Genomic DNA, 27,906 nt, shown 5'->3' with positions numbered 1-27,906 from the left:
AATTTGATTTGATGTCAGACGCTCTGGTCCCCGAAATGCAATTAACAATAGTGGCTGGAGTCTCTATTTCCACGTTCCTTACAATTGAATCACCAATAACAAGGGCTCTTTCAACATGATTCTCAGTGGGTGTGTCACTGAGTGGGGAGAATCGGTTGGAAACCCTAAAAGGAACAGGAGAGTTTGCTGACAGTTTCTCTTTGCTGAGCGAGTATGCTGCCGAGACTTTACCCAAATGCCCTGCTGCAGGGGCTCTATATCCGGAACCAAAGTGTGTACATTGCTCTCTGTACTACTCGCATCCGAAACAGTATCTACCGGCTTCTCTTTCTCACTGACCTCCACTAGCGTTTGGATGTGAGTCTCTAACTCATTAACCTTCTCCGTCAGCCTGACTAATTCCTTACATTTATCACTTGTGAATCCCTCACTGCTGACAGAGGAGGCTATTGTTAACATGTGACCTGCAATGCAGGAAGAAATAAAATGAGCGGATGCCATGACTTACCGCAAATTGTTTGTTGTGGGTTGTTCTTGATAAGCGGTGCTTTGAGATCGATGCAATAATCTGTGTACCGCAGAGGAGAAAAACGGGTGTGCACTGAAAAAAATGCACGTAGTTTAATCGCGATAAGAGAATAATTCGAGGGAAAACCCGATGCGTGCTTAAAAATGGCAGATGTTATGGATTAAAGGCTGAAAACAGATATATAAGCGATTCTAAAAAACTAGCAGGCTACAAACACAGACTCTAGCTAGGTGCCAGCAGCAACAGGTAAAATACACGCAGATGAAACAGGAGAAAAGCGGAAAAACATGAAATGCGGTAAAATGAAAAAGGATATAACGATGAATATAACGATGAACGTTTGAGAATAAGAATAAGCAAAGCTAAGCAGGCTAAAAACAAACACTCATGCAGCGTGCTGTCAGCAAAAAGTCCAGTGACGTCAGAATGTGCTCCAGTGTTTAAAGCGATGCAAATGATTTCCGTTAACACATTCACACCTTTAAAATAGGTGGCCCTAATCAAAAAGCTATTTTACCCCAGTACGGTAGGTTGCTTAATGCACCTTTAAGCTTGTCCACCCATCAAGAGTGAGAAGGAGAGCTAACCACTTGACAAGTTTGCAAAACAAACAAGACATGCAAACAAGTCCTTTAATGAGCAGATTGCTGCATCAGCGATGACAAGTTTGTTGTGGGAACATTCAAAATACTTCACAAATTATGTAATTTACAATGCATGTAGGCATTATGACTAAAACTGAACAAGTGCTTTGAAATTAGCAGAAAAATCAGAACTGTTCCTTGATTATTTATTAATAATTTTGCACTGTACATATTATTGTAATCGGTAAAAACATCAACCTGATCAAATAGCCATGTGTCATTTATTGTCGTAAAGCTCTCAAAGAGTAGAATGCAACCAGCTGATTTGTTTTACTCACAGACAAAAAAATATAGCGAGGAATAGCTTACTATAAAAGAACATGTCATTGACATACTTGTTGCAAGTAAACAGGTGTTGCTTATAAGCCACGTTTCCACTAATAACTTCACAAAGAATAAACAGAACATACTGTTACTTAGAAGAGGGGATATCTTTTAAAACAAACCCACACACAATGTAATCAGTTCATTAGATAATCCACACAAAGCATAATGTGCACACAGCACATAATGTGCTATATGGTTAAAAACATGTTAGGTTTCCAAGATCAAATGACTTTATCAGAAATTATGTAGTATTTTTTCTAGTAACGGAATGCTAAACCAGTCATATTAGGATTCAAATCGCTGCAACCAGAGGTGGAAGTCATCCAAATATGGGCAGAGAGGATTGTTCACGCTAATTACATATGGCCACGTGGAGATGGCACCAAGTACATTACACAGATTCAGTGACGGCTCAAATAACACAGAATGGACCTGAATGAGATCTCGTTGCTTATGCCTGCATGCTTTGGAGAGAGAACCTGCATGTTTTTTGTCATTGTTGTATTTGCATAAGTTCTTATCTACAATTATTATATTATATTTGTTTGGAGAGGCTTTCATACACTTGAAGATTTTTTTGGACACTATGACATGCAATGGCTTTTGATTTTTTTTCAAGCCTTTAATTTTGGGTATGCTTCTGAAACAGGAAATCTTTAAAAACACCTTCAGAGCTTAAAGGTTTAAAGCTTAACTGCTGTCAATGACTGTAAATGATAAATAGCACAGCAATATCAGTTACATCATTTTGTTGGGACACCACCATGTTTTGAGTATACAAAGGCATTTTGAAACAAAGACATGTATACAGAATGCGCTGCATTTCACAGCAATAGGATTAATGTTATTCATATATGTAAAAAAAAATGGATCTTTAACTAATTATTTTATTTAAATGTTTTATTAAAAATGTTGATAGAAAGGCAAATACATTAGAGTTACAAGATAACTCGCGTGAGATTAAATGCAAAGGCAAAAACAAAAATACAGCAATATGGAATGCATTATGTTTCAGGAGGAAATTGGTACTTTAATTCACCAAACTGATTGCAAAGTATAGTCAGGACATTATTGATTTAAAAAACAGCACCATCATTGTTTGAAAAAAGACATTTTTGTCAAATCTAGACAGCAGCCATCACTCCAACACTTTATCCTTGAGTAATCATGCTAAATTGATCATTTGGTACCATTATATCAAACACAGTTTAAAGCTATTTGGTTCATTAAATGAAGCTTAAAATTGTCTTTGTGTTTGTTTTGAGTTGCCACAGTATGCAATAGATTGGCATGTCTTAAGGTCAATATTAGGTGAAAAATGGCAACAAAAAGATTTTGTTGTTTTCTCAAGAAACTCATCAGTCAATCATTGTTTTGAGGAATGAAGGCTATACAATGCTTGAAATTGCCAAAACAAACTGATGATTTCATAGAAAGGTGCACTACAGTCTTCAAAGGATGTAAAGAGATGTGGAAGTCCAGATGTACAACTAAACAAGAGGATAAGTACATCAGAGTCTGTAGTTTGAGATGCCTCACATGTCCTCAGCTGACAGCTTCATTGAATTCTTCCCGCTCAACACCTGTTTCATGTACAACAGTAAAGAGAAGACTCAGAGGTGTAGGCCTTATGGGAATATTAGTAAAGAAAAAGTTTTGTGGGATCAGCTAGACTTTAAGGTGTGTGAGAAGTGCCCGACAAGACAGTCAAATCTATGGCAAGTGCTACAGGAAATGTGGGGTGAAATATCACCTGAGTATCTGAACAAACTGACAGCTAGGATAACAAGGATCTGTAAAGCTGGCATTGCTGCACATGGAGGATTTTTGATGAGAATGCGTTGAAGTAGTTTAAGAAGTTCTGAATTTTTTTTCACATTGTAATAAAAAATGTTCATGTTAATAATTTCCCGACTATACATTGTGATCAGTTGAATGCCACTTAAGTGAATAAAAATACCAATTTCTTTCCATAAGTGCAAAATCTTTACATTATTCCAAACATTTGGCCATCAGTGTATATGTATGTATATATATTTTTTCTTTTTCCAGTTTGTTTTTAAGGCATTTGATGCAAATAAAATGCATATCCTCACTGCTGATTCAGGATTTCTTCCTCGAGTTCCTTCAGCGTTTAATGTAGTTTGTCAAAACAGCATTCTGTGCTTTGGCGGCACCTATTGCACTGGTTTTGGTAACTGCAACGTGTCCTGACACGTGATCCAAAGCTCATATTTTATTGGTCAGGGCATCTCATCGCCATGTGAAGAAAACTAATTATTATAAAAAATAACCTCACTTTGTCTGTGCGTGAATGTTCGTTTCAGGTGTGAATTAGCTTTATAGGAATCCATTGTTACGAATTAAAATGTTAATCACAGCAAGGAAATGTGTGTTTTGTGTGCAGTGGGCTTGACTAGAATGAGTAATGCAACGCAGTGATAGTGAATTACACAAAGTAACAATAATGAATAATGAGTTGCAATGACAGCGAAGTGCAACACACCTGTAGTGCAACAAAAACAAATAACACAATGTAGCGCTAACGCAAAGCGTGATCAAGAATAATGCAACAAAACGAATAATGCAGCATAACTTTAACTAGTAATGTAACAACTTAATGAGTAATATTGCATTGACGTTAAAGGGCTGTCTATAATATTCTTGTTTATGTCGTGGTGATGCCTAGTATCGTAGGTGCAGCATCTTCACCATAAGCTATGCTGTGTCTACTTTTTTTGAGCTGAACATATACATATTCAGTGTACAATGCTAAGAATGATTTGGAAAAGCCCTGTCAGAAAGTCATTAGTTTTCTTTGACTAATCACAGTTGTTGAATATTTTTGGATCTAGTTTAATTACTTTGCTATAAAAAGCTATAAATTGAATTTCTGCACAGATCCTTGCTCTGAGAAATGACTTTTTTGTTCATTTACATCACTGAATTGTGTCAAGCTTGACTTGGTGCAGTTTATAACAATTCATTAAATAATTTCTTCTAGTTTGAAATATTGTATGGGAACACCATGCAGTCACTCGTGTAAATGTATTTGTTCTGTTACTGAATATTGTATTTGTTATCGATTCTTTTTATTTTTTTTTTGGTATAAATTTAAAGAACTGGAAGTGATATATTGTTGTCTGACCATGTTCTTAATGGCTCATGAGTTTCCATTATTGTGTGCTTAATTATTCTCCTTACGCTTCTAATAAAAGCAAATTAAATCTTAATGGGCTAATCTTGCATCATATTTCATACAAAGTTCACCTCTTTTTTGCCCACTACTGCTGCTCTTACACGGAACACTAATACAGTAGTGGCAGTGAATGAAGTTGTCAGGCACAAAGTGATGTTTATTGTATAATTATTTACCACTGCATGTTGTCATGTCAAGCTATATCAAACACTGTACTGCCGTTCTATTGTAACACTTCTGGACACCAAGCAGCTATAAAAACATCGTAGCATTTCTTAAGTAACAACCATTGCCATAATTACTCCTTCAGGAAGCCATTTATGCCTATTCTGAGCATTTTCGAGAAACACAAGACTACTGCAGTGATGCACAAAATTTCTCTGTTCTTTAGTGGATTCATGGACCTTAGCACACACAAAAGCCACAGCTCTCCAACTTGAGAGTAATTTTTGCAGATCAGCACATTTTATTTAGTTTGTGGAAGTTAAGCCTACTTTAGTTTTTTCTTAACTTTTACACACACACTTGATTGAAATTTTTAACAGCATTTCATTATTTGACTTATAGGGTTATGCTTAGGGGAAGTAGCTCACCATTCTGGCTTGTTTTTTTGCTTATATTAAAATCGGAGTTTATTAAAGGAATTTTCCAGGTTCAATACAAGTTAAGCTCAATCTTGTGCAGTTGCAGTAAGGCCTTTAATGTATGGGGTAAGTCCATAAATGTTAAATACACACTGTTTCAAATTTAATACACAAAAAATAAACATATGTTAACTTGATTTTAGCATGCTACAATCAGTGATTTACCAGCGTTACTGTGTTTACCAGATTACAGGGTTTACTGGCATTACGCCGTCATGACAACTGTGGTAAACAATCGGACCAGATGACATTCCAGGAGCCAGTATATTGCAGAGTCCCTCTATAAATGTCAAGGCAAAGAAGAGTGGATCCATTTTTATTGGATCGTGTCAGGACTAACACAAACAAATTTGAAGTACAGCCATCAGATAAGCTGCTTTGACAACTAGCAGATACTTCAGAAATTAAGACCCTGGACCTTCCAACACATTGAAAAAGACTTCTCATTGGTCCATGTGTGGTTTCTTGACAACCTCTCAAACCCCCCATCCTTAGGTTTGCCCCAAGACCAGAGTTGAGAAAAAGACCATGAATATCTTCAAGACCACTCGAAGCAGCATTAACTTTCCATGTGGCAAAAGCTGAAAGAAAGAAGCCACAAAGACAAATCTTTACACACAAAGTTTTACTCCTAATATGGACACCAACTGCAACACTTTCACTCCATGTCAGTTCTGTGAACTGTTTATGTAAATTGCAGTTGTTTGACTAACACAATAGTTCACACAATTTGAACCATTAAGGCAGAGATGAACATATGCGTAATGGGTAATCATATTTGGTCTCTATATCTTCAGACATTTTTTTCAGTATTTTTGAAGAATGTCTTTAAATTTACTTAATCTCCGGATGACCACAACAGAACCTTGTCCTGAGTCTCTGTCCAGAGGGTCATTAACAGGATACACTTCTAAAACACTTCTAATCCAGCTCCTTCCCCACTGTAACGTGGCCCTGAGCCCCAGTGGAAGACGTCGCCGTCGCTGCCCTTCACCGAACTCATCAATCGATCAAGGAGAACATAAATATTCTCTTTCCAGAGACCTTGGCATTAGTATATACTATCAGTTTATAATTATCTAATGTTCCTTAGATTGCATAACGTGTGTATCAAACTTTTTTTTTCATGATTTGCCACTTTTACACCCCATATGCTGCTACCCTGCCCATCTCCGTGCACCACTCTCGAAATGAAGGTGCTCCAGCTGACTTCCATCCTCTAAGAAACACCTGTCTGCCGATCATAACACTGGCTAGGACCCAATTCTTTATGTATATATATCCCCAACATATATATATATATATATATACACACACACCAACCACTTGGATAGCCCTGGCAAATACCCACAACAACCTATTGTAGCATTATGGTGTTTTTTCAGTAACCTATATCTGGTACCTCTGATTACATTGCATTGACTTAAGCCATTTGAAAATTTAAATTAGGGTTCTTTCCTAATTAAGCCACTATGGAAATATTTTAGCATTGATGAAGTCCATACTCATGTTTTTTAAGATTGTGTGGGCCATTGGCCTGTCCCAACTGACATCAGTAACTAAAAGCGAAACTCATTTCAAGCGGTTCTCGGTGCAGATTATTCCTCCCCTACATTTTCTTCATTACCTCCTGACAGTGATCTTTATAAGTCCCAAATGGATCTACACCTCATCATCAATGGCAACTACGCTTAAAACTTAATTTCCACCCCAGTGCTCCTTATTCAGCCCTGTTGGAGGGACATGTTTGCAGAGATGACTCCCATGTTAATTAACCTTGCCTTTAATTACACGTCCATGGATTCTGTTCGATACTCATTAGCCAACGCAGAGGGCGGTAGCGGGTTAAAGGATTAGGACACCCTATGTGTCATATTGCATAATCCACCAGACAGAGTTTCAGCTGTAACTTCCTGTGGGTGGTAAAAGCCCTTCTGGACTGCGTTTGGTGACAGTTAAGAGGCTGACGTAAGCTCACAGCTTCCATTAACTTGATGTCGACTGGTTGTGCTGGGCTGCAAATCGAGGGCATATACTACAGCAGGGTTGTGGGATCATTCCAGTTTCTTGCAGTTCCAGTATGCCAGAGGAAATCTGCCCTTCAGCTCTATGGAAGGGAAACAGCCACATGCCAACAGGAAGTGATAATGCCTGACACCAGATGGAATGGTTTGAGATTTGCATTTAGGAGCACCACAATAAAGTGACAAACGATAACATCTATTACTTCCGTGTAAATCTGTGTTTTGGCCTAACTAGCCACGACTGTTACAAGTAACAAGCGGCAGGTCATTTTGTCAGTCGCCTTCCTGTGTTTCTGTTGTATTGCGTTGGGGAGTGTCACCCCAAAAAAAAAACTTAATTTCATGAAATGAAACTGTTCCTTTAAATCAGTGTTTCCTAAACTTTTTTTTTTTGAATGTACAACCACATCAATTAATAAGTCCCAAATGTCCATTTTATTGACAACAAATCAGAAATGTGTTCCTCATATTACACTGGATATCACTTAGCATTATCTTTAATTTGATTAAAACGGTCATTGTTTCTTTGCAGATAAAAATTGTTTCCATATAAATTACTAATTTAATTATGTAAAAAATCTGAATATTGGAAAAACAATTTGCGAAAAAAGCAGCATTTCCATACCAGGTGTTCAAGAGAACAAAATCGTCACTTCTGGGGAAACTGGCACAAAATGGAGGTTGTCGCCACAAGGGAAGCCACTGTGGCTCTTTTGTCCAATGTAATGAATTACTTGTGGTTTAATGTGCCAAGTATAAATGCTCTCACAAACCTCGTGTTTGCTAACTTTCAGCTGCAGATGCCTTCAGTCTGTGAGCAAAAGTGTGTCAGACAGTACTAGGAGGTAAATGTAGTCAATTATTTTGATGACAGTCTTTGGCATTTCAGAATATCCAAAGCAAGATTTCAGATGCTATGCAATGTTGATAATATTCTCTGAGCAAATTGTGTTCACATTGCTTGTTGAGGCAAAGTCATATTCCTTTTTTGTTGCGAATCTGCCATCCTATAGAAATTCCTTAGGAATATATTTGGTAAATGTGTTTCCATGTCTTCTTACTCAAAAACCAGGCCGTCTGGCACAACAGTCATCCATGCAATAATCTAATCAGCCAATCGTGTGGCAGCAGTGCAGTGCATAAAATCATGCAGATACTGGTCAAGAGCTTCAGTTAATGTTCACATCAACCATCAGAATGGGGAAAAAATTTGATCTCAGTGATTTGGATCGTGGCATGATTATTGGTGCCAATTGTGGTGAGAAGAATAGCATCTCAGAATGCTATTCTGAGATGTGTTTTGGCAGCACAAGGGGGACCTACACAATATTAGGCAGGTGGTTTTAATGTTGTGGCTAATCGGTGTATATATACTGTGTGTATGTATGTGTGTGTGTGTATATATATATATACACACACACAGACACACACAATGAGGCTTGACGTCAAGCCTCAGCAAAATGAACCCTACTTTCTTAATATTCACTCACTCAGCTCTTTATTAGGAACATTATATTACTATTTAATTGTCCGACATTCGTCTCGAGGTTCAACGTGTTGTGCATTCCGAGATCTTATTCTGCTCACTACAGTTGTACAGAGCTGTTATCTGAGTTACCGTAGACTTTGTCAGTTCCAACTAGTATCGCCATTCTCTGTTGACCTCTCTCATCAATAGGCATTTCCGTCTACAAAATCGCAGCTCTTTGGATATTTTTTTGTTTTTGGCACCATTCTAAGTAAACTCTAGAGACTGTGCGTGAAAATCCCAGGAGATCAACAGTTACTGAAATACTCAAACCAGCCCATCTGGCACCAAAACACTTGCCACGTTCGAAATCACTATTCTTATGGTTGATGTGAACATTAAGTGAAGCTCCTGACCTGTAATATGCATGATTCGCTGCCACGTGATTGACAAGTTAGATAACCACATAATTTAGTAAGTGTACAGGAGTTCTTTATAAAGTGCTCAGTGAGCGTAAATGCGTCACATTAAGTTTCATTGTTTGCAAAAGCCTTTTAATTTTGAACTTCAATCTTATCTTGATACATTTGCATTTGTATTTCTGTTTCTTTTCTGTTGAACTTTGTCTAACTGTTTTTGAATACAATAACATGTCATTGTAAAATGACCCCAAAACTGTTTGAAGAATTCTACCATAACTTTTTTTTTTTAAGATCAAGACCTTCGAGGTTTACAGTATCTACAGTAGTTATTGACTGACATGCCTATTACGCTCTCCATTTCTCTTTTTCTCTCTAGCTCATACTTTTTCTATTTTCTTTTGTCTTTGTCTTTGCAGAGGAAGAGGTAGAAAATTTCAATGTTGCCAGCTTGCAGGAAGAGGTGTTGCGGAACATAGAGGCTGACAGCTTCTGGTGCATGAGCAAGCTCTTGGATGGAATTCAGGTAAATTGATTCCCTATCTGCCAGCGTACAGTCCTGCTGTACATTCTGTGTGTGTGTGTGTGTGTGTGTGTGTGTGTGTGTGTGTGTGTGTGTGTGTGAAGAGCACACTATTGGGAAAGAAACAAATGTGTCACGGCGAGAGTCCCCTGCGTGTAGGTGCCCCATCCCGTTGCCTTTCCTCCCTCGGTCTGTCCATGAATAAAACCCATGATGAATATTCTCACTCTGCACCACAGGCAGGAAGTAACCTCCTTATCCAAAGGCTCAAGTGGTGTTGAATTGTCATGGGAAACTGTAAAGACCTCCCCTGCCCCGCATTCACTTTGTCTTGCCTGCCTCGTCTCTAATTGATTTAAGGCCATATAACACATGTTGTGTGTTATATGCCGCTGAGACAGGACACATGTTTTGTGTTATATGCCGCTGAGACAGGACACATGTTTTGTGTTATATGCCGCTGAGATAGGACACATGTTGTGGTTGTACACTGTAACTGTGGCACTATCAAAACCTGTTCTGTCCAACATTTCTCAACTAATGGTGTAAGTTTGGGACTGGGACTATCTGTTTGCTAGACAAATGGTGGGGTGGGGTGGGGTGGGGTGGGGGGGGGGGGGGGTATATTTGCAATTTGGTTTTCCAATACTGTTTGGAGATGCCAACGAACACAATCCAGCTTTAAAACACTTTTCAAACATTAGTTTAATTTTACTACTAAACAATCCAAAAGTGGATAGGCATGCATCTCAAGAGCATTCAGTTTTTCTTATTTATTTTTTTATGATTAAATATAATTTCCAATAATCTCAAATCTCTCTTCATTTTATGGTGGAAATTACATTTTAATATATATATATATATATATATATATATATATATATATTGATTATATATATATATATATATATATATATATGTATATATGTATATATATATATATATATATACCAATCAGCCACAACATTAAAACCACCTGCCTAATATTGTGAGTGGTTATCTAAGTTACCATAGACTTTGTCAGTTCGAACCAGTCTGTAAATTCTCTGTTGACCTCTCATTAACAACATTTCCATCTGCAGAACTGCCCCTTGTTTTTGGCACCATTCACAGTAAATTCTAAAGACTGTTGTGTGATTATCTAATCAGACAATTCTGTGGCTGCAGTGCATAAAATCAAGGAGATTAAGCTTCAGTTAATGTTCATATTAACCATCAGAATGGGGAAAAATGTGATCTCAGTGAAATGGACTGTAGCATGATTGTTGGTACCAGATGGGCTGGTTTGAGTATTTCTTTAACCGCTGATCTCCTGGGAGTTTCACGCAGAAAGTGATGAACGTAGTTTGGTGTGAAAAGTTCAAATCAATCCCAGAACAACAGCAAAGGACCTTGTGAAGATGCTGGAGGTTAACAGGGAGATAAGTATCTATATCCACAGTAAAACAAGTCCTATATCAACATGACCTGAAAGGCTGCTCAGCAAGAAGGAGCCACTGCTCCAAAACCACCATAAAAAAATCAAGTGCACATGGGGACAGAGATCTTACTTTTTGGAGAAATGTCCTCTGGTCTGATGAAACAAAAATATAACTGTTTGGCCATAATGACCATCATAATGTTTGGAGGAAAAAGGGTGAGGCTTAAAAGCCGAAGAACACCATCCCAACCATGAAGCATGGGGGTGACAGCATCATGTTGTGGGGGTGCTTTGTTGTAGGAGGGACTGGTGCACTTCACAAAATAGATGGCATCACGAGGAAGGAAAATGATGTGGATATATTGAAGCAACATCCCAAGACATCAGCCAGGAAGTTTAAGTGTGTTTGCAAATCAATACTGTCATCCTGATGGACCATTGTAGGCTCAATATGGTCATCTCATCCAAATCAATCCAAAAAACATTTATTAGCTTTAGTCAAGTCAAGTCAAGTGGTTTTTATTGTCGTTTCAACCATATACAGTTAGTACAGTACACAGCAAAACGAGACAACGTTCCTCCAGGACCATGGTGCTACATAAAAACAACAAAGGACCAACACAGGACCACATGAGACAACACAACGAAATAAAATACCTTTATAAAATACCTATATATACCTATATAAAGTGCACGTGCAAACATGTGCAAAGTACGGGACAGTACAACAAATGTCTGACAATGAACAATGAACTTTCACTCCAGACTTTGTAAAGCACTTTAAACACAATCAGATAATTCCAAAACCCACAAATACATATCAGGATCTAAAATCAATACTCACCAAGCACCAAGCAAATGTAAGTAAATGTTTAATTACTTTTGAAAATGGAACTGAGGAATAAAATAATGATAAGTGGTGTCCACGTTTTTATTACATTTGCTTTTCCAACTTGCCACCCCAGATGTGTATGTGTACTTTCTTTCTTTCGCAGAACACAAAGAAAGATTTTAGAAAAATATCTCAGCTGACTTAATTTCTTTTGAAGAAAACAAAAAAAGATTTTAGAAGAATAGCTCTGTAAGCTCTGTAGGTCCATATAATGCAAGTAAATGGTGGCCAAAATTTTGAAGTTCCAAAAAGCACACAAAATGGGTTTTCCAAATGGACAATGACTCCAAGAATACCTCCACATTTGTGGCATAATAGCTTAAGGACAACAAAGTCAAGGTATTGGAGTGACCATCACAAAGCCCCGACCTCAATCCCATAGAACATTTGTGGGCAGATCTGAAACGGTGTGTGTGATCTTATTGTCAGAAGCTTGTGGAAGGCTTCCCAAAATGTTACCCAATTTAAACAATTTAAAGGCTATGCTACCAAATAGTAACACAATGTGTGTAAACGTCTGGTCCACTGGGAATGTGATGAAAGAAATAAAAGCTGAAATAAATAATTCTCTCTACTATTATTTTGAAATTTCACATTCTTATAATAAAGTAGTGATCCTAACTGACCTAAGACAGGGAATGTTTTCTACGATTAAATATCAGGAATTGTGTAAAAGCATGAGTATATACACACACAGTTGAAGTCAAACTTTTACATACACTTAGCCAAAATACATTTAAACTCAGTTTTTTTTTTTTTTTACACCTTCACACTATCTGCTGATGGCTCTGAACATTTGCTTGCAATTTGTTAGCGTGCTCTCTGCATGTGTGTATTTTTTTTTTGTCTAATAATTACAATTAAATAATATACTATTTGGATGATTTGAGAATTTCAGCTTGATTGGAAATATTCAATTCATTGTTGATAGTTACGCAATGTTATTTTCTTTTTTTTTCTTTTTTCATCATGTCTCAAATTTCATCTCAAGCATTGTATTCACTTACACTATTGTCTCCATTGTAACCAAGTTTTATATGAATTATTTAAAAATATTATTGAAATGGTATACTACTATACCAAAAGGTTAACATAAAATAACAGTGAACAATACTTTTTCAGCTCTCGGTTAATATTAACTTCAACATGTACTGATACATTTTTAAATTGAAAGTTTAGTATGTTATCATTAAAGCATTATGAACTAACATGTATGGAGCCAGATCAATCTCATTAATAATTCACGCACAAAAAACGATTCACACATGCGTAGACAATTTCACATGCATGAAACCTAATTCACGTACACAAAAAAAAATTCACGTGCGTGAAAAAAATATGTATTCACAAAAAGCTATTCACACGCCGCAAAATAAAAGTATGCATACGTAAAATACATTTTACAAACGCAAAACATACTTCATAGATATACAACTAGTCGCAAAAAGTTTCGAATGTTTAAAATGTACGAGTGTATCCATGAATCTGAATGTGCAAATCGTCATTCACGTGTGAATGACCTCGGATTTGTGTGTGTGTGTTTTTGAGACTTTCCTGGCAGAGATCTCTTCGCACGTGGGTCTGTCCAGAGCCATAGAGAGAGAGAGTTGCGACAACTCCATTGACTCCAATGGAACGTTTTTTTTACAGCAATGGCGGCTCGTGGAGCCTCTCAATAGTTCCCGGAAGTAGCAGCAAACACATGCCGCGCCGTAGAACAAACCGTTTGCGACGCACTTTTAAAAGGTGAGACGTTTAAAGAATAATATTATCTTATTCTGTATATTATCAGTACATCTAAATAAAAATAACTTGTAAATTAAAACCTTTATAGTTGAGTATTACTCATTAAATCTCTCTATATGGCTCTGGGTCTGTCGTACTCTTTAGCCAATCAGATGCGAGTTTAACCAATCATATCATAAGCCACTGATTCTGCGCACCTTTTGCGCAATATGGATTAATTAGAATGGAAATGAAGGCTTTTTTTAATTTTTATTAAGATTCAAACAAACTAAGTCAATGTACAGTCAAAACTACAATAGTACATATATAAAGAGAATAAAGCCAGGGGGGAAGGCTAAACATCATGTAAATATATTGAAGGACTCACATATAGAAACAGTTTTAATTGCTTTCTTATTATGTGAATGAAAAATAGTCTTTATATATATTTGAATTTCTTTTTCAAGAACCAAAAACAAAGGTTGGGATTTACTGTACTTACATTTATATATATGAAATTTAGCAAAAATTAAAATTAAATTTATAATATAGTATTCTTTCCTTTTATTTGAGGGGATATTAGTAAAACCAAATATAACATGATCTAAACATAAGGAAAAAGTGGTTTCAATGTTATCAATTATAAATCTGGTCAAATCTTTCAAAAATGTCCTTACATGAGCACAATGCCAAAATAGATGAAACAAAGTCTAAGGCAATGTATTGCACAAAGAACAGTTAAAATCAATATCTTTTTTAAATTTAACAAGAAAAATATTAACTGGGTAGTATCGGTGTAAGATTTTGAAAGTTATTTCCTTAACTTTATTTACTAATAAATATTTGTTTGGTAAAGCACAAATGGCCCTCCATAATAAACCTTCCACCAGTCTATTCCAATAAACAGTTTGACATAGTAACAGTGTCTTTTTGTAGTAAGGAACGAATAGTTTTATTAATATTTAAAACTCCAGCGGTAGGAAATGAAGCCTTTATATCAGTAATCCAGCATGGCGAACGAAGAACGGGAAGCACGGGTAAGTGAAGTCAAATGTTTTTGGACAATAATGTATTGTGACTGAAAACATAATGAGGACAGTATTGATACTTTTATTGAATAAATAAAATAGGCAATTAACTAATACTGAGAATCAGTATTAAAATCTGAATATGTATGTGTGACTCTAATAATAAAAACAACAACAACAATAATAATAGCAGCACAAAAAAAAATTACTTCCCGTTCTTCGTTCGCCTCGCTGGATTACTGATGTAAATGCTTCATTTCCGTTCTAATTCATCCATATTGCGCAAAAGGTGCGCAGAATCAGTGGCTTATGATATGATTGGTTAAACTCGCATCTGATTGGCTAAAGAGTACGACAGACCCACGTGGGAAGAGATCTCTGCCAGGAAAGTCTCAAAAACACACACACACAAATCCAAGGTGACCTCGGATTTGTGTGTGTGTGTTTTTGACGATTTGCACATTCAGATTCATGGATACACTCGTACATTTTAAACATTCGAAACTTTTTGCGACTAGTTGTATATCTATGAAGTATGTTTTGCGTTTGTAAAATGCATTTTACGTATGCATACTTTTATTTTGCGCGTGAATAGTTTTTTGTGAATATATATTTTTTTCACGCACGTGAATTTTTTTTTGTGTACGTGAATTAGGTTTCATGCATGTGAAATTGTCTACGCATGTGTGAATCGTTTTTTGTGCGTGAATTATTAATGAGATTGATCTGGCTCCATAAACATGAACTAACAATGAACAATGTTTTTTGGTTATAACATTAACCAAGATGATTAAATACTGAAAAAAACAAAAAATACTGTAAATATTGTTTGTTGTTAGTTCGTAATACCTAATGCATTCACTAATATAATCAAATATAACCTCATTGCAAAATGTTATTAAACTTGAACTATTTATTAATTTTGATTAATGAATTAACATTATTTAATGCATTATGAACAAACAATAGTACATTTATCAATTAATATTAACCAAGATTGATGAATGCTGTAAAAATGATTATTCACTGTTAGTTCATGATTCCTATTGCATTAACTCAGATGTTCTCAAGAGATTTAGCTTCAGTACTCAGATTGAACATTGGTAAAGTTGCATCAAGTAGCAACCCAAGAAAATATCCAAATTATACAAGAGTAAACACAAATGCACTTGCTGAAATTGGTCTGCTTACCTATTTGCTTATTGCTTTAACTCATTGTTTGCATTGACATAGTTTAAAAAAATTGCTAAGACTTGATAAAAAGTTTCCAATACATTTTTAATGTGACCTTCATATTTAAAAATAAAAATGAAATATGTCAGTTTTTATAAAATCAACCTGAGGGACGTAAAAGTGGCAATCGTTGAAGAAACACTCTATTCCACTGGTTCGTTTGAAGTGTGTATAAAGAAATATCGACTCTCACACTGAGATCAGATGATATTCTCCACACACATTAAGAGCATTTGAATTCAGTAAATCAACCCTTCTTTTTGGGATTAGATTGAAATGCACTCCTGGCCCTCCAAAGCTTTTGTGGTATTTTGTTGCTGATTACTGTCATTACTGTGGTTATTTGTGTGTACAAAGCATATTCTCCTAGGTGCTAATGATTTTTCTTTACACCTTCACACTATCTGCTGATAGCTCTGAACATTTGCTCGCAAGTTGTTAGCGTGCTCTCTGCATGTGTGTGACTGTGTTTTAGATTGGTTGTTAACTGGGAATTTAGTTTCCATTGTGATTTTTATAGGTACAGCTGTGTGTAATTGTGTTGGGTTCTCAGGATAGTGCTTGCATTTAGGTGCATATGAAGGAAAAGGTTGTTAATTAAAAGTATTGTATTTCCCTCTTGTGATGAACAATGGGGAGTGATATTGTAAACCTGATTATGAAAGAGAGTGCTTTATGATGTACATTACATCTACAGTAATGGTAACAGGAATATTCTGTTTTTTTACTTAACCCATTCTGCTCTGCTGGATATTTTGGCAGCCGCATGCAATTTGTTATACCCAAATTTAAAAGCTCACCTCACACATACTAATTGCAAAATGTTGGTCTAATTTTACAGAAATTATAAGTCACAGTTATTTTCTGTGGTAGTGCTTGAAAATCTCTTAAGTTGACTAAAAATAATAATAAATCTAGTCTGGTTTGTACTGTAGCCCATATACAAAGATACGTTTCAGGCAAAAAAATTTAATATAGGATATTGTGCAGTTTGGGGATTTTTGTTTTTTTATTTTTATGTTATTGTGCAGTCATAAGCCATTGATTGTCCTTCTCTGCTGCCTGTTCTCTTAAAAGACAAACTAAATGCTTGGTGAAGTGTTATGACTTATTAATAGTGAGACCTTAAACCACTGGAAAAGTTACTGTGTTGTTTGTCCCTTGCTAGCCAAGTAGTTGGTGTGTGTACATGTGCGGATGCATTAGGAGCAATTCCATCTGTATTCTGATCCCTGAAGAGGGGAAATGAGAAATGTGTGTTAAAAGAAGGCAGCTCACTGCTGCAGCATCCGTTATCTGTGATGTCCAACCCTGAGGCCATGACACCACAAAGCAGCTTCTGCCTAAGGACTCTGTTTGTTTGTTTGTTTGTTTGTTTGTTTGTTTGTTTGTTTGTATGTATGTATGTATGTATGTATGTATGTGTGTGTGTTTGTGTGTCTGTTTGCAAATCAACACTCATCCTGATGGACCATTGTAGCCTCAATATGGTCATCTTATCCAAATCAGTCCACAAAGCATTTATTAGCTTTAAACTTTCACTCCAAATTTCGTAAAGCACTTTAAACACGAACAGATCATTCCAAAACCCACAAACACATATCAGGATCTAAAATCAATACTCACCAAGCATCAAATGTAAGTAAAAGTTTAATTACTTTTGAAAATGGAACTATGAGGAATAAAATAATGATAGGTGGTGTCCACGTTTTATTGCAGTTGCATTTCCAACTTGCCACCCCAGATGTGTGTGTACTTTCTTTCTTTTGCAGAACACAAAGAAAGATTTTAGAAAAATGTCTCAGCTCTGTAGGTCCATATAATGCAAGTAAATGGTGACCAAAAATTTGAAGCTCCAAAAAGCACACAAAGGTAGAATAAAAGTAATCCAAATGACTCCAGTGGTTTAATCTGTGTGAAAGCGATCTAATCAATTTTGGGTGAGAACAGGCCAAAATGTAACTCCTTTTTCACCATACATCTTGCCATTGCAGTTTCTAGGCATGATCATGATTTCAAGCTCGATTACACTTCCTAGTGCTTGAAACTAGTAGTATCTAGATGGCACTTGGAATTTTCCACTCTGAGTGGTTGTGGCGTAGTGGGCTAAAGCACATAACTGGTAATCAGAAGGTTGCTGGTTGGATCCCCACAGCCACCACCATTGTGTCCTTGAGCAAGGCACTTAACTCCAGGTTGCTCTGGGGGGATTGTTCCTGTAATAAGGGCATTGTAAGTCGCTTTGGATAAAAGCTTATGCCAAAATGCATAAATGTACATTTTAATGGAGTACAAAATCATTACCACCAAGTAAATCATTACCGACTGCTGATGTCAAGATTTATAGTGAAAAAGGAGTTATATTTGGTCTGTTCTCACCAAAAACAAATTGGATCTATTCAGAAGACATTAATTTAACCACTGGAGTCTTATATATGACCTTTATATGCTTTTTGGAGCTTTACAATTTTGGTCATCTTTCAATGCATTGTATAGACCTATAGAGCTGAGATATTCTAAACCCATCTGTTGAGATTTTAGAATGTTGTGAATCATCTGAAGAGAATTGTCATTTTTGGGTAAACTATTCCTCACACCAGAGGTAATGCCATGATGTGAAACAAATTTGCAGACAAATTGCCCTTTCACATTAAAAATGAGGCATTAGCACATTCATGCTTTTACAATAGATGGTGCTAATCAACAAGCATTTTTGCCTCAGTGTGGTAGGTTGCGCAAAACAACTTTCAGTCTGCCCGTCGCCCATCACGAATGAGAAGATCTACTTGACAATTAAAGATTGTAGGCAACAATGGAATCACAAAATGTAAAACAAACAAGCCTTTGCTAGATCTCTTGCTAACAAATCCCAACCAACATCACCACATGCTTGGTATTCAAAGGCATTTTGATACAAAGACATACATACTCAGGTGAGCCAAAACATTATGACGACATATGCTGTTGGTCCACCACGTGCTGCCAAAACATCGCCGATCCGCTGAGGCATGGACTCTACAAGACCTCCGATGGTGTATTGTGGTATCTGGCACCAAGACATTATCAGCAGGTCCTTCAAGTCCTGTAAGTTGTGAGGTGGAGCCACTGTGGATCAGACTTGTTGGTCCAGCACATCCCACAGATGCTCAATTGGATTCAGATCTGGGAAATTTGGAGGCCAGAGCAACACCATTGTTCCTGAACAATGTGTGCAGTGTGGCAGACAGTTGCGGAACTAGGGGATGGCCAGGGGTGGTCGTGGTCAAAATCGACTGAAGCCTGGCCACCCCTTTGTCCACTACCCTTGCAATTGTCGTTTTGGTTATTTTTGTCATGGGCACAATTTAGATTTTTAGAGGTATAACCGTCTCTGTACAACCGCAACACACAACAGACTTTACATGTGTGCACACCAAGGTCTCCGCACCTCTCCGTCCAGGGTCATTGTATCCACACCACTCCATTTTTGTATCCACGCGCCACCGCTTTCTACACCATAAATCACACTCCCTCCACCAGCTTGTCATCTTCCCACAGTGCATCCTAGTGCCATCAATTCACCAGGTAAATGGCGCACATGTGCACGGCCGCCCACTTGAGGTAAAAGAAAATGGCAACTTTCCTCTACTGTTACGAGGTCCTGTTCTGACGCTCGTGTGTCCATTGTAGCCGCTTTCAATGGTGGACAGGAGCCATCATGGGCACTTTGACCGGTCTACAGTTATGCAGCCCCATACGCAGCAGGGTGCGATGCTCTGTGTTTTGTGACACATTCCTTCTGTAACAATCTACATCAAATTAGAGAGTTTTTTTTAAAAGGGATGCAAGGCAGCGATGCAGTAATATAATTTACATGTTAAGAGAACCCATATGAGGAGAAAAATATATCAGTTTTTAATGGATTTTATGCAAACAAAATCATTACTGCTGGTTCAGTATTTCCTCCAAATAGTTTTTAATGTCAATGATATCAATTTGTTTTATTGTTCAGGGCATTTTATCACAGAGTGAATTAAAAAATAATCGACACACTCAAAGTAAAAAAAAAAAACCTTGCTTTGTTGGCACACAAATGTACACTCCAATTGTGAATTGCCTAAATAGGAATCCACTGTTTTTATTTAAAATGTTAATCGGGTGATATTTTATTATTGATCTTCGACCCTACTAGATCTATGCCTTGCCTCCACAAAATTAAGTTCTCAGGATACAGAGTCAATTGGTCTCAATCCAAAGTTTTGGCTCTGACAGCGTACTGCCCTGTAACGGCTTTTCAGCTGGGCACATTCCAGTGGCCTAAAAAGTATTTGGGCATTTTATTTCCCATATATTTTTGTGATTTAGTTACAGTTAATTTTGTCCCATTAATAAAAGGTTTTCGAGCGATGTGGGCTGGTGGGCTTCATTACATTTATCTATGATTGGGAAGGTTAATGTTATTAAAATGAATTGTATTCCAAAATTCATCAATCTGCTACAATCTCTCCCTGTAGATGTCCCTCTCTCTTATTTCAAGCAATTTGATAGCATAGTGAAGTCCTTCATTTGGATTACATTTCAGTAATTCGCATTTGCCGAATGACAAAGAGGGGCTTGGCCTATCAAAGATTTTGTTTTATTATTATGCATTTGGTCTCAGACATTTGGATCATTGGTCGCTTCCACTTGAGAGAGCCCCTCCCTGGTTTTGTTTTGAACAGAAAGTTCTTGCCCCTATTTCACCATTGCAAAGCCTTTCTATCAAACTAACCAGAGAAGTTAAATTACACCCCGTTATCTCACATTTGCATTCGTTATGGACAAAAGTGTTCAAACTCAAAGTGTTTAATTCAGACATTTATTTAAATGTTGCTTCGAGCATATGGCTGAACCCAAAATTATGTATTAATAAGTCCCATTTCTGCTGGTCAGAGTGGATTGTGAGGGGGGTTAGTACGCTCGATGGCTTGTGTGAGAGTGGAGTGTTGAGATCCTTTGAAAATATGGTTCAACATTTTGGGATTCCCATTTCTCAATGTTTTAGGCATTTATAGCTATGCCACCTGCTTTGTACTATTTTTGGGAGTAACATTCACCACCCAAAAGCGGCAGATACTGTGAGAGTGGTGATTACTGCTTTTGGAAAAGGTCATGAGTCATCAGTGTATTACTCCCTGTTAATTCAGAGTCTGGAGGACAAAGCTTCAAGTTCTCTCAAGAGATTATGGGAGAAAGATTTTAACTTGGTATGGAGGAGGCAGTGTGGCTAGGATTCTAAAAAATGTCAAGTCTACATCTCGTGATGCAAGGGTGCACCTTATGCAATTTAAGATTATACATAGATTCTTTTGGACCCCCTCTTGATTGTATAGGCTTGGTCTTAAGGACACACCCACCTGCTGGTGATGCCAATCAGAAGATAGGGATGCAACCTGTGTTTTTTGGTGGTGTGTTAAGATCCAAGAATTTTGGTTGAGGGTTTAGAATTTTATGTGTGATGTGTTGGACACTCAAATTAAATTTTGCCCCAGACTCTGTATTTTAGGCTGTGGGGTGGTCATTAATATAGGGGATAAGCATAAAAAATATTGGGTCCTAGCCAGTGTTATGATCGGCAGACAGGTCATCCTTAGGGGATGGAAGTCGGCCCTCATTTCAAGAGTGGCACACAGAGATGGGCAGGGTGGCGGCATTTGCAGTTATTTATATATGATTTTTGTTGAAATTGTAAATTGTATCCTTTGTAGGATTTTTATTTTCTCCTTTTTATTTTATTTTATTTTGGGGATTGGGAGGGGGATAGGGAATTAATGGGGGTTTAAAAGGGATAATAGTTTATTCTAGTGCTGCACGATAAATCATATCGCAATCGTGATGTCAGCCTGTGCGATTATATGATGGCAAAAATGCTGCGATTTATATTAAATAAATAATTGCATGTGTGGACGTGAAAGCCCATTCTCTCTGAGAGCTCTTTGCCCATTTTCTACACCGCTAATAAAGATGACCAGTCAGTCTCAGTTTAGGGAGTGGCACGTGTGAGTTTCCGGTGTGCAGCGTGGAAATCAGGTGAAAATGGACGCTGAGCAGACCGACACTGAACTGGTGGCCAGAAAAAATAACACAGATCATAGCTTGGCGATATATATTTATTTCATCCTTAACCCTCTGGGGTCTGAGGGTATTTTTGGCTTCAAAACCGTCATTCTCGGTGCGGTCAGAGTTGCTTCAACCAGTCGCGGAAGAGACCAGGAGAGATATAAAGTTCTGCCGGGTGATCCGCACTAACACCGAGACGCTCGTCTCTCACCCCCGCTGTCTGCAGCTTGCAACATGTAGCATCATTGATGAGATCATCATGATAATATCAATCTTATGTGAAAAATAACACTAAAATGACAACAACAATAAAATGTGTGTGTGTGTGTGTGTGTGTGTGTGTGTGTGTGTGTGTGTGTGTGTGTGTCTGTGTGTGTGTGTGTATATATATATATATATATATATTGGATTTGTATAGACAAGTTTGACAAATGCTTATCAAAAATAATCTTATGGCTGAAATGTTTACAGTGTTCAGTGGCTAAAATATCAATATGACTGAATGTTACTAAAATATGACTAAAATGTCAACAGTTTTCATTGACTAAAACTACATTAAAAAGCCAGTAAGCCAAACAAAAAGCACAATTACAGATGTGTTTGCGAGTGTCATGCCATATGACAAGTCTTCACAGAGATATAAAGAGCAAAGTGGGATTTCAGAAAATGATCCACACACTGGACAAGAGGTACCAGCGATAAGTAGAAATTTTAGAAAGAGGATTTGGAAATACTATTGGTCATTTAAAAAAAATAAAAAACACAACAACAACAACAGTTTTAGTGGTTTGAGTGAACCACACTTTTACATCCAGTTTCCTTTTCAAAAGAGTTTATAGAAAGTACATGTTACATCCTGATTAAATGTTCCTGTTTGTTTGGACAATCTTATTTTCATGAAAATGTGTATGTTCTTATTTATTGTTCCATTTTATTTAGGTGTAATATTGAGAAAATAACAAGTTTTCAGTAATGCAAAGATGTTATTATAACATTTTGTAAAAATATTATTTTAATTTGGAAACACATTTATAGTTGATGTTGTTGCTAATTTGTATGTTTGAGTTGAGAAATACACATTTCAGCATTATCAGTAATCTATTTGTGCATTTTCCTTGATAACCAAGCAAGTTGACTCATGTTACCATTTGTTTATTATATCGAAATCGCATATCGCAATATTAGCCTCAATAATCGCAATTCAATTCAATTCAATTCAATTTTATTTGTATAGCGCCTTTCACAACACACATCGTTTCAAAGCAGCTTCACAGAACATCAGCATTAACAGACGACAAAAACTGCAATGTCCATAAAGTCGATTAATCATCATTGTGTAATTTAGACAAAATTTGATTTTAATGGTTTAAAAATAATTAAATGATAATTATATTAACTCTTTCCCTTCCAAACACGGAATTTTCCGGGTTTTATGAAAAAGCTTCCGCCAAACACGGAATTTTCCTGGTATCCGTGTTTTAGGTGGAATACTGGTAAGAAAGACCATGACGCATGTTTTGAAAGAGTACGCAACTCTTTGATCAAAGAAACAGACTGCGATCGTCTTAAACGTAAGTGGGGTTTTGAGAATGTAGCTCAAAATGTAGATAGAAATGCCTTTTTCTCAGCTTTTTGTCCGAAATGTTGTTTTTGACAAAGCCTACCTTTAATGCCTTAATGGCATTAAAAATAACAAATGAAGATAAAATAAAATCGTTTTTTATTTGCCTGAAAGCAGAGGCTCAGATCTTTATTTTGATATATAGCATCTTCATATATTCATGGAATTAAATATTCTGCGGGCCATTAAAGTTTTCTGAAAATCGTCAAAAACCCTGGCGGTGGCTGGCAACTTTTTTTTTTAAAACGCTGGCGGGAAAGAGTTAATAACCCCAGTGAGCAAGCCGTAGGCTGACTGTGGCAAGGAACACAAAACTCCATAAGATGTAGATTAATGGAGAAAAATAACCTTGGGAGAAACCAGACTCACAGTGGGGGCCAGTTCCCTCTGGCTAACATTATGAATGTAATGTAAATATTAATTATGTATAGGTAAAATCATGTTTTAAAATTATTAAACTAAGTGTTAAGGTGTCAGTGAGTAAAAATCGATTGTGTTTGAACTGTAAGATTAATGACCAAAGTCTTTGAAGTCCATCTAGATTAATTGTAGAGGTTCACATAGATGCAAGTGTCCCTGTCAATTGGCCGACGAAGGCTTTTGTGGGCAATAGTTAGTCTATGCATTCCATTTCACGATCGTAGTCCATCAATCGACCGCATTTAGTCATCATCATTCAGCGACATGTAGCAGTGGAGTCCAACATGAAGCAGGAATGGTGCTGGATCCAGCCGGTTCTGGTGACCTCAGGATAGGAGTCCCGAGGTTGAGACAGGGAAACAAATAAAAAGATGTAAGCGTAGATGCCATTCAATTTATTGCAGAGTTTGAGATCATGCTCAATGTTTCTAGTTCCGGCAGACTCAACTAAAGCAGCCTAAGTGTGGGATAAATTAGGTGTATGCCTGGCTAAATAGATGAGTCTTTAGTCTAGACTTAAACTGAGAGAGTGTGTCTGCATCTCGAACAGTGTTTGGGAGATTATTCCATAGTTTAGGAGCCAAATATGAAAAGGATCTTCCTCCTTTTGTGGATTTTGATATTCTAGGAACTATTAATAGGCCAGAATTTTGCGATCTTAATGAGCGTGTTGGAATATAGCGTGTTAGAAGATCACTTAAGTACTGTGGAGCTAGACCATTCAAAGCTTTGTACGTAGATAACAGAATTTTAAAATCAATACTGAAATTTAACAGGTAGCCAATGTAGCGATGATAAAATGGGGCTAATATGATCATATTTCTTGGTTCTCGTCAGCACTCTGGCTGCTGCATTTTGAACCAATTGAAGTTTATTTATTGATCTTGCTGGACATCCTCCCAGTAATGCATTACAATAATCTAGTCTTGAGGTCATGAACGCATGAATTAGTTTTTCGGCATCAGCAACCGAGAGCATGTGCCTTAATTTAGCAATATTTCTTAGGTGGAAGAATGCTGTTCTACAAACATTTGTAATTTGATTTTCAAAGGACAGATTTGTATCAAATATAACACCTAAGTTCTTTGCTGTTGAAGATGATGTAACGGTACATCCATCTAGAGTCAAATTATATTTTAGTGGCTTATTTTTAGAGCTTTTTGGTCCAATAATTAGAACCTCTGTTTTGTCAGAATTGAGTAGAAGGAAATTTCTGGCCATCCAATCTTTTATTTCATTGATACACTCTGTTAATTTTGATAATTGTGAAATCTCATCAGGTTTTGAAGAAATATAAAGTTGTGTATCGTCAGCATAGCAGTGGAAACTTATTCCACGATTCCTGATAATATCTCCCAGGGGAAGCATATACATGGAGAAAAGCAGAGGCCCTAAAACTGATCCCTGTGGCACTCCATATTTTACTTTTGTTTGGTTTGACAATTCCTCATTTACATAGACAAAGTGGTAACGGTCTGCTAAATATGACCTAAACCATGCTAATGCCACTCCACAAATTCCAACATAATTCTCCAGCCTATTCAAGAGAATGTCGTGATCTATCGGTGTCGAATGCAGCACTAAGATCTAAAAGCACTAGAAGAGAAATGCTGCCGCGATCAGATGATAAGAGCAAGTCATTTGTAACTCTGATAAGTGCAGTCTCTGTACTGTGATGAGGCCTAAATCCAGATTGAAATTCTTCATATATACTATTTTTCTGTAGAAATGAACATATTTGGGAGGATACTACCCTTTCTAGTATTTTTGACATAAACGGGAGATTTGAAATCGGTCTATAATTAGCAAGTTCTCCAGAATCAAGTTGTGGCTTCTTAATTAGCGGTTTGATAATTGCCATTTTAAAGTTTCTTGGGACATGTCCTAAGCATAGCGAGGAGTTAATGATATTAAGAAGAGGTTCTGATATTACAGGAGATACCTCTTTTAAGAGCTTAGTTGGTATTGGATCTAACAAACAAGTTGTGGCTTTTGATGTTTCGATAAGTTTTGTTAGCTCTTCATGACCTATGATAGCGAAGGATTGAAGATGCACATGAGGGAAATTAGTCGACTCTGATTTCTGAGGTGCTATGACAGATGATTGCATAATTCCAATTTTATTTCTGATCATTTCAATTTTATCTGTAAAGAAATTCATGAAGTCATTACTCTTGAGGTGTGACGTAATATCTGGTTCGGTTGAGGCTTTATTCCTAACCAATTTAGCCACAGTACTGAATAAACATCTAGGATTGTTGTGGTTATTTTCTATGAGTTTACTAAAATATGCTGACCTGGCAGCTTTTAGTGCGTGTTTGTAGCTACAGATACTATCCTTCCATGCACCCTGAAATACTTCTAATTTTGTATTTTTCCACATGCGCTCCATTTTCCGAGCTGCTCTCTTGAGAGCATGAGTGTGATCATTGTACCATGGTGCAGGGCTTATTTTTTTATTTTTTTTAATCGAAGTGGGGCGACAACATCAAGGGTGCTAGAGAAGACTGCATTTAAATTTTTTGTTATTTCATCAAGTTCTTCTGGGCTTTGCGGTTTATTGAGTATATGAGATAGATCTGGAAGAGTATTAGTGAAGCTATCTTTAGTGGTCGAAAGAATAGTTCTACCTAAACGATAGCGTGGTGTAGATTGAGTAACAGTAGCTGATCGCAGCATACAAGAGACGAGGCAATGATCCGAGATGTCATCGCTCTGCTGCAGAATTTCTATATTATCAACATCAACTCCATATGAAAGAATTAAATCTAGCGTATGATTATGGCGATGAGTTGGTCCTGTTACATTTTGTCTGACTCCGAGAGAGTTGAGAATATCGATAAATGCTAATCCCAATGTATCATTTTCATTATCTATGTGAATGTTGAAGTCACCAACAATTAAGGCTCTATCTACAGTAACTACAAGATCTGATAGAAAATTTGAAAATTCACTAAGGAAATCTGAATAAGGCCCGGGTGATCTATACACTGTAGCAAGGGTAAAGGACGACAGAGATTTTTTATTTATATTTGTATTTGACGGTGTCACATTAAGCATTATTAGTTCAAAAGACTTACATTTATATCCTGTCCTCTGAGTAACACCAAAAACTTCACTGTAAATTGTAGCAACACCTCCTCCTCGGCCCTTCAGGCGAGGCTCATGTTTATAACAATAACCTGGGGAGTAGATTCATTTAAACTAATATATTCATCCGGTTTAAGCCAGGTTTCAGTCAAACAGAGCACATCCAATCTATGATCTGTAATCATTTCATTGACAATTAGTGCTTTGGTAGCAAGAGATCTAATGTTTAGTAGCCCTATTTTTATATGATGTTTATTTTTAATTTGTTTGTTTTGTTCAAGTTTGACCTTAATCAAATTTTTTCTAAATGATTTAGTGAGGGTATTGTGTTTGGTAGTTCGGGGAACAGACACAGTCTCTATGAGATATCTAGGTGATACTGTCTCTATGTGTTGTAGTTTATGTGACCTGTGTGACGTCTCATGGCAGCTAGCAGACGTTCGGATTAACCAGTTTGTCTGCTTCCTGACCTGGGCCCCAGTTAGTCAATTAATATCATTAAGTCTATGAGCCAAATTACTAGAGAGGAGAGCGGCACCTTCCCTGGAGGGATGGAGTCCGTCTCTCTTTAGCAGGTCAGGTCTACCCCAAAAACTTTTCCAATTGTCTATAAATCCTATTT

The 27,906-nt window shown here is 36.9% G+C and overlaps 1 protein-coding gene across 8 annotated transcripts in view; it reads left to right on the top strand.

Moving 5' to 3' along the window:
* The window catches only part of LOC127637316 (TBC1 domain family member 22A-like), a 227,445-nt gene that overhangs the window by 80,263 nt on the left and 119,276 nt on the right, over positions 1–27,906 (top strand). For all 8 annotated transcript variants that reach the window (XM_052118315.1, XM_052118311.1, XM_052118312.1 and 5 more), the window contains one exon: positions 9,674–9,780. In XM_052118315.1, the coding sequence (XP_051974275.1) occupies positions 9,674–9,780 (107 nt within the window). The remainder of the gene's footprint in view (positions 1–9,673; positions 9,781–27,906) is intronic.

This window comes from Xyrauchen texanus, chromosome 45 (assembly GCF_025860055.1).
Source record: "Xyrauchen texanus isolate HMW12.3.18 chromosome 45, RBS_HiC_50CHRs, whole genome shotgun sequence".
Lineage (NCBI taxonomy): Eukaryota > Metazoa > Chordata > Actinopteri > Cypriniformes > Catostomidae > Xyrauchen > Xyrauchen texanus.
The sequence above is the reverse complement of the archived record's forward strand: the minus strand, read 5'-3'. Positions and strand labels throughout refer to the sequence as shown.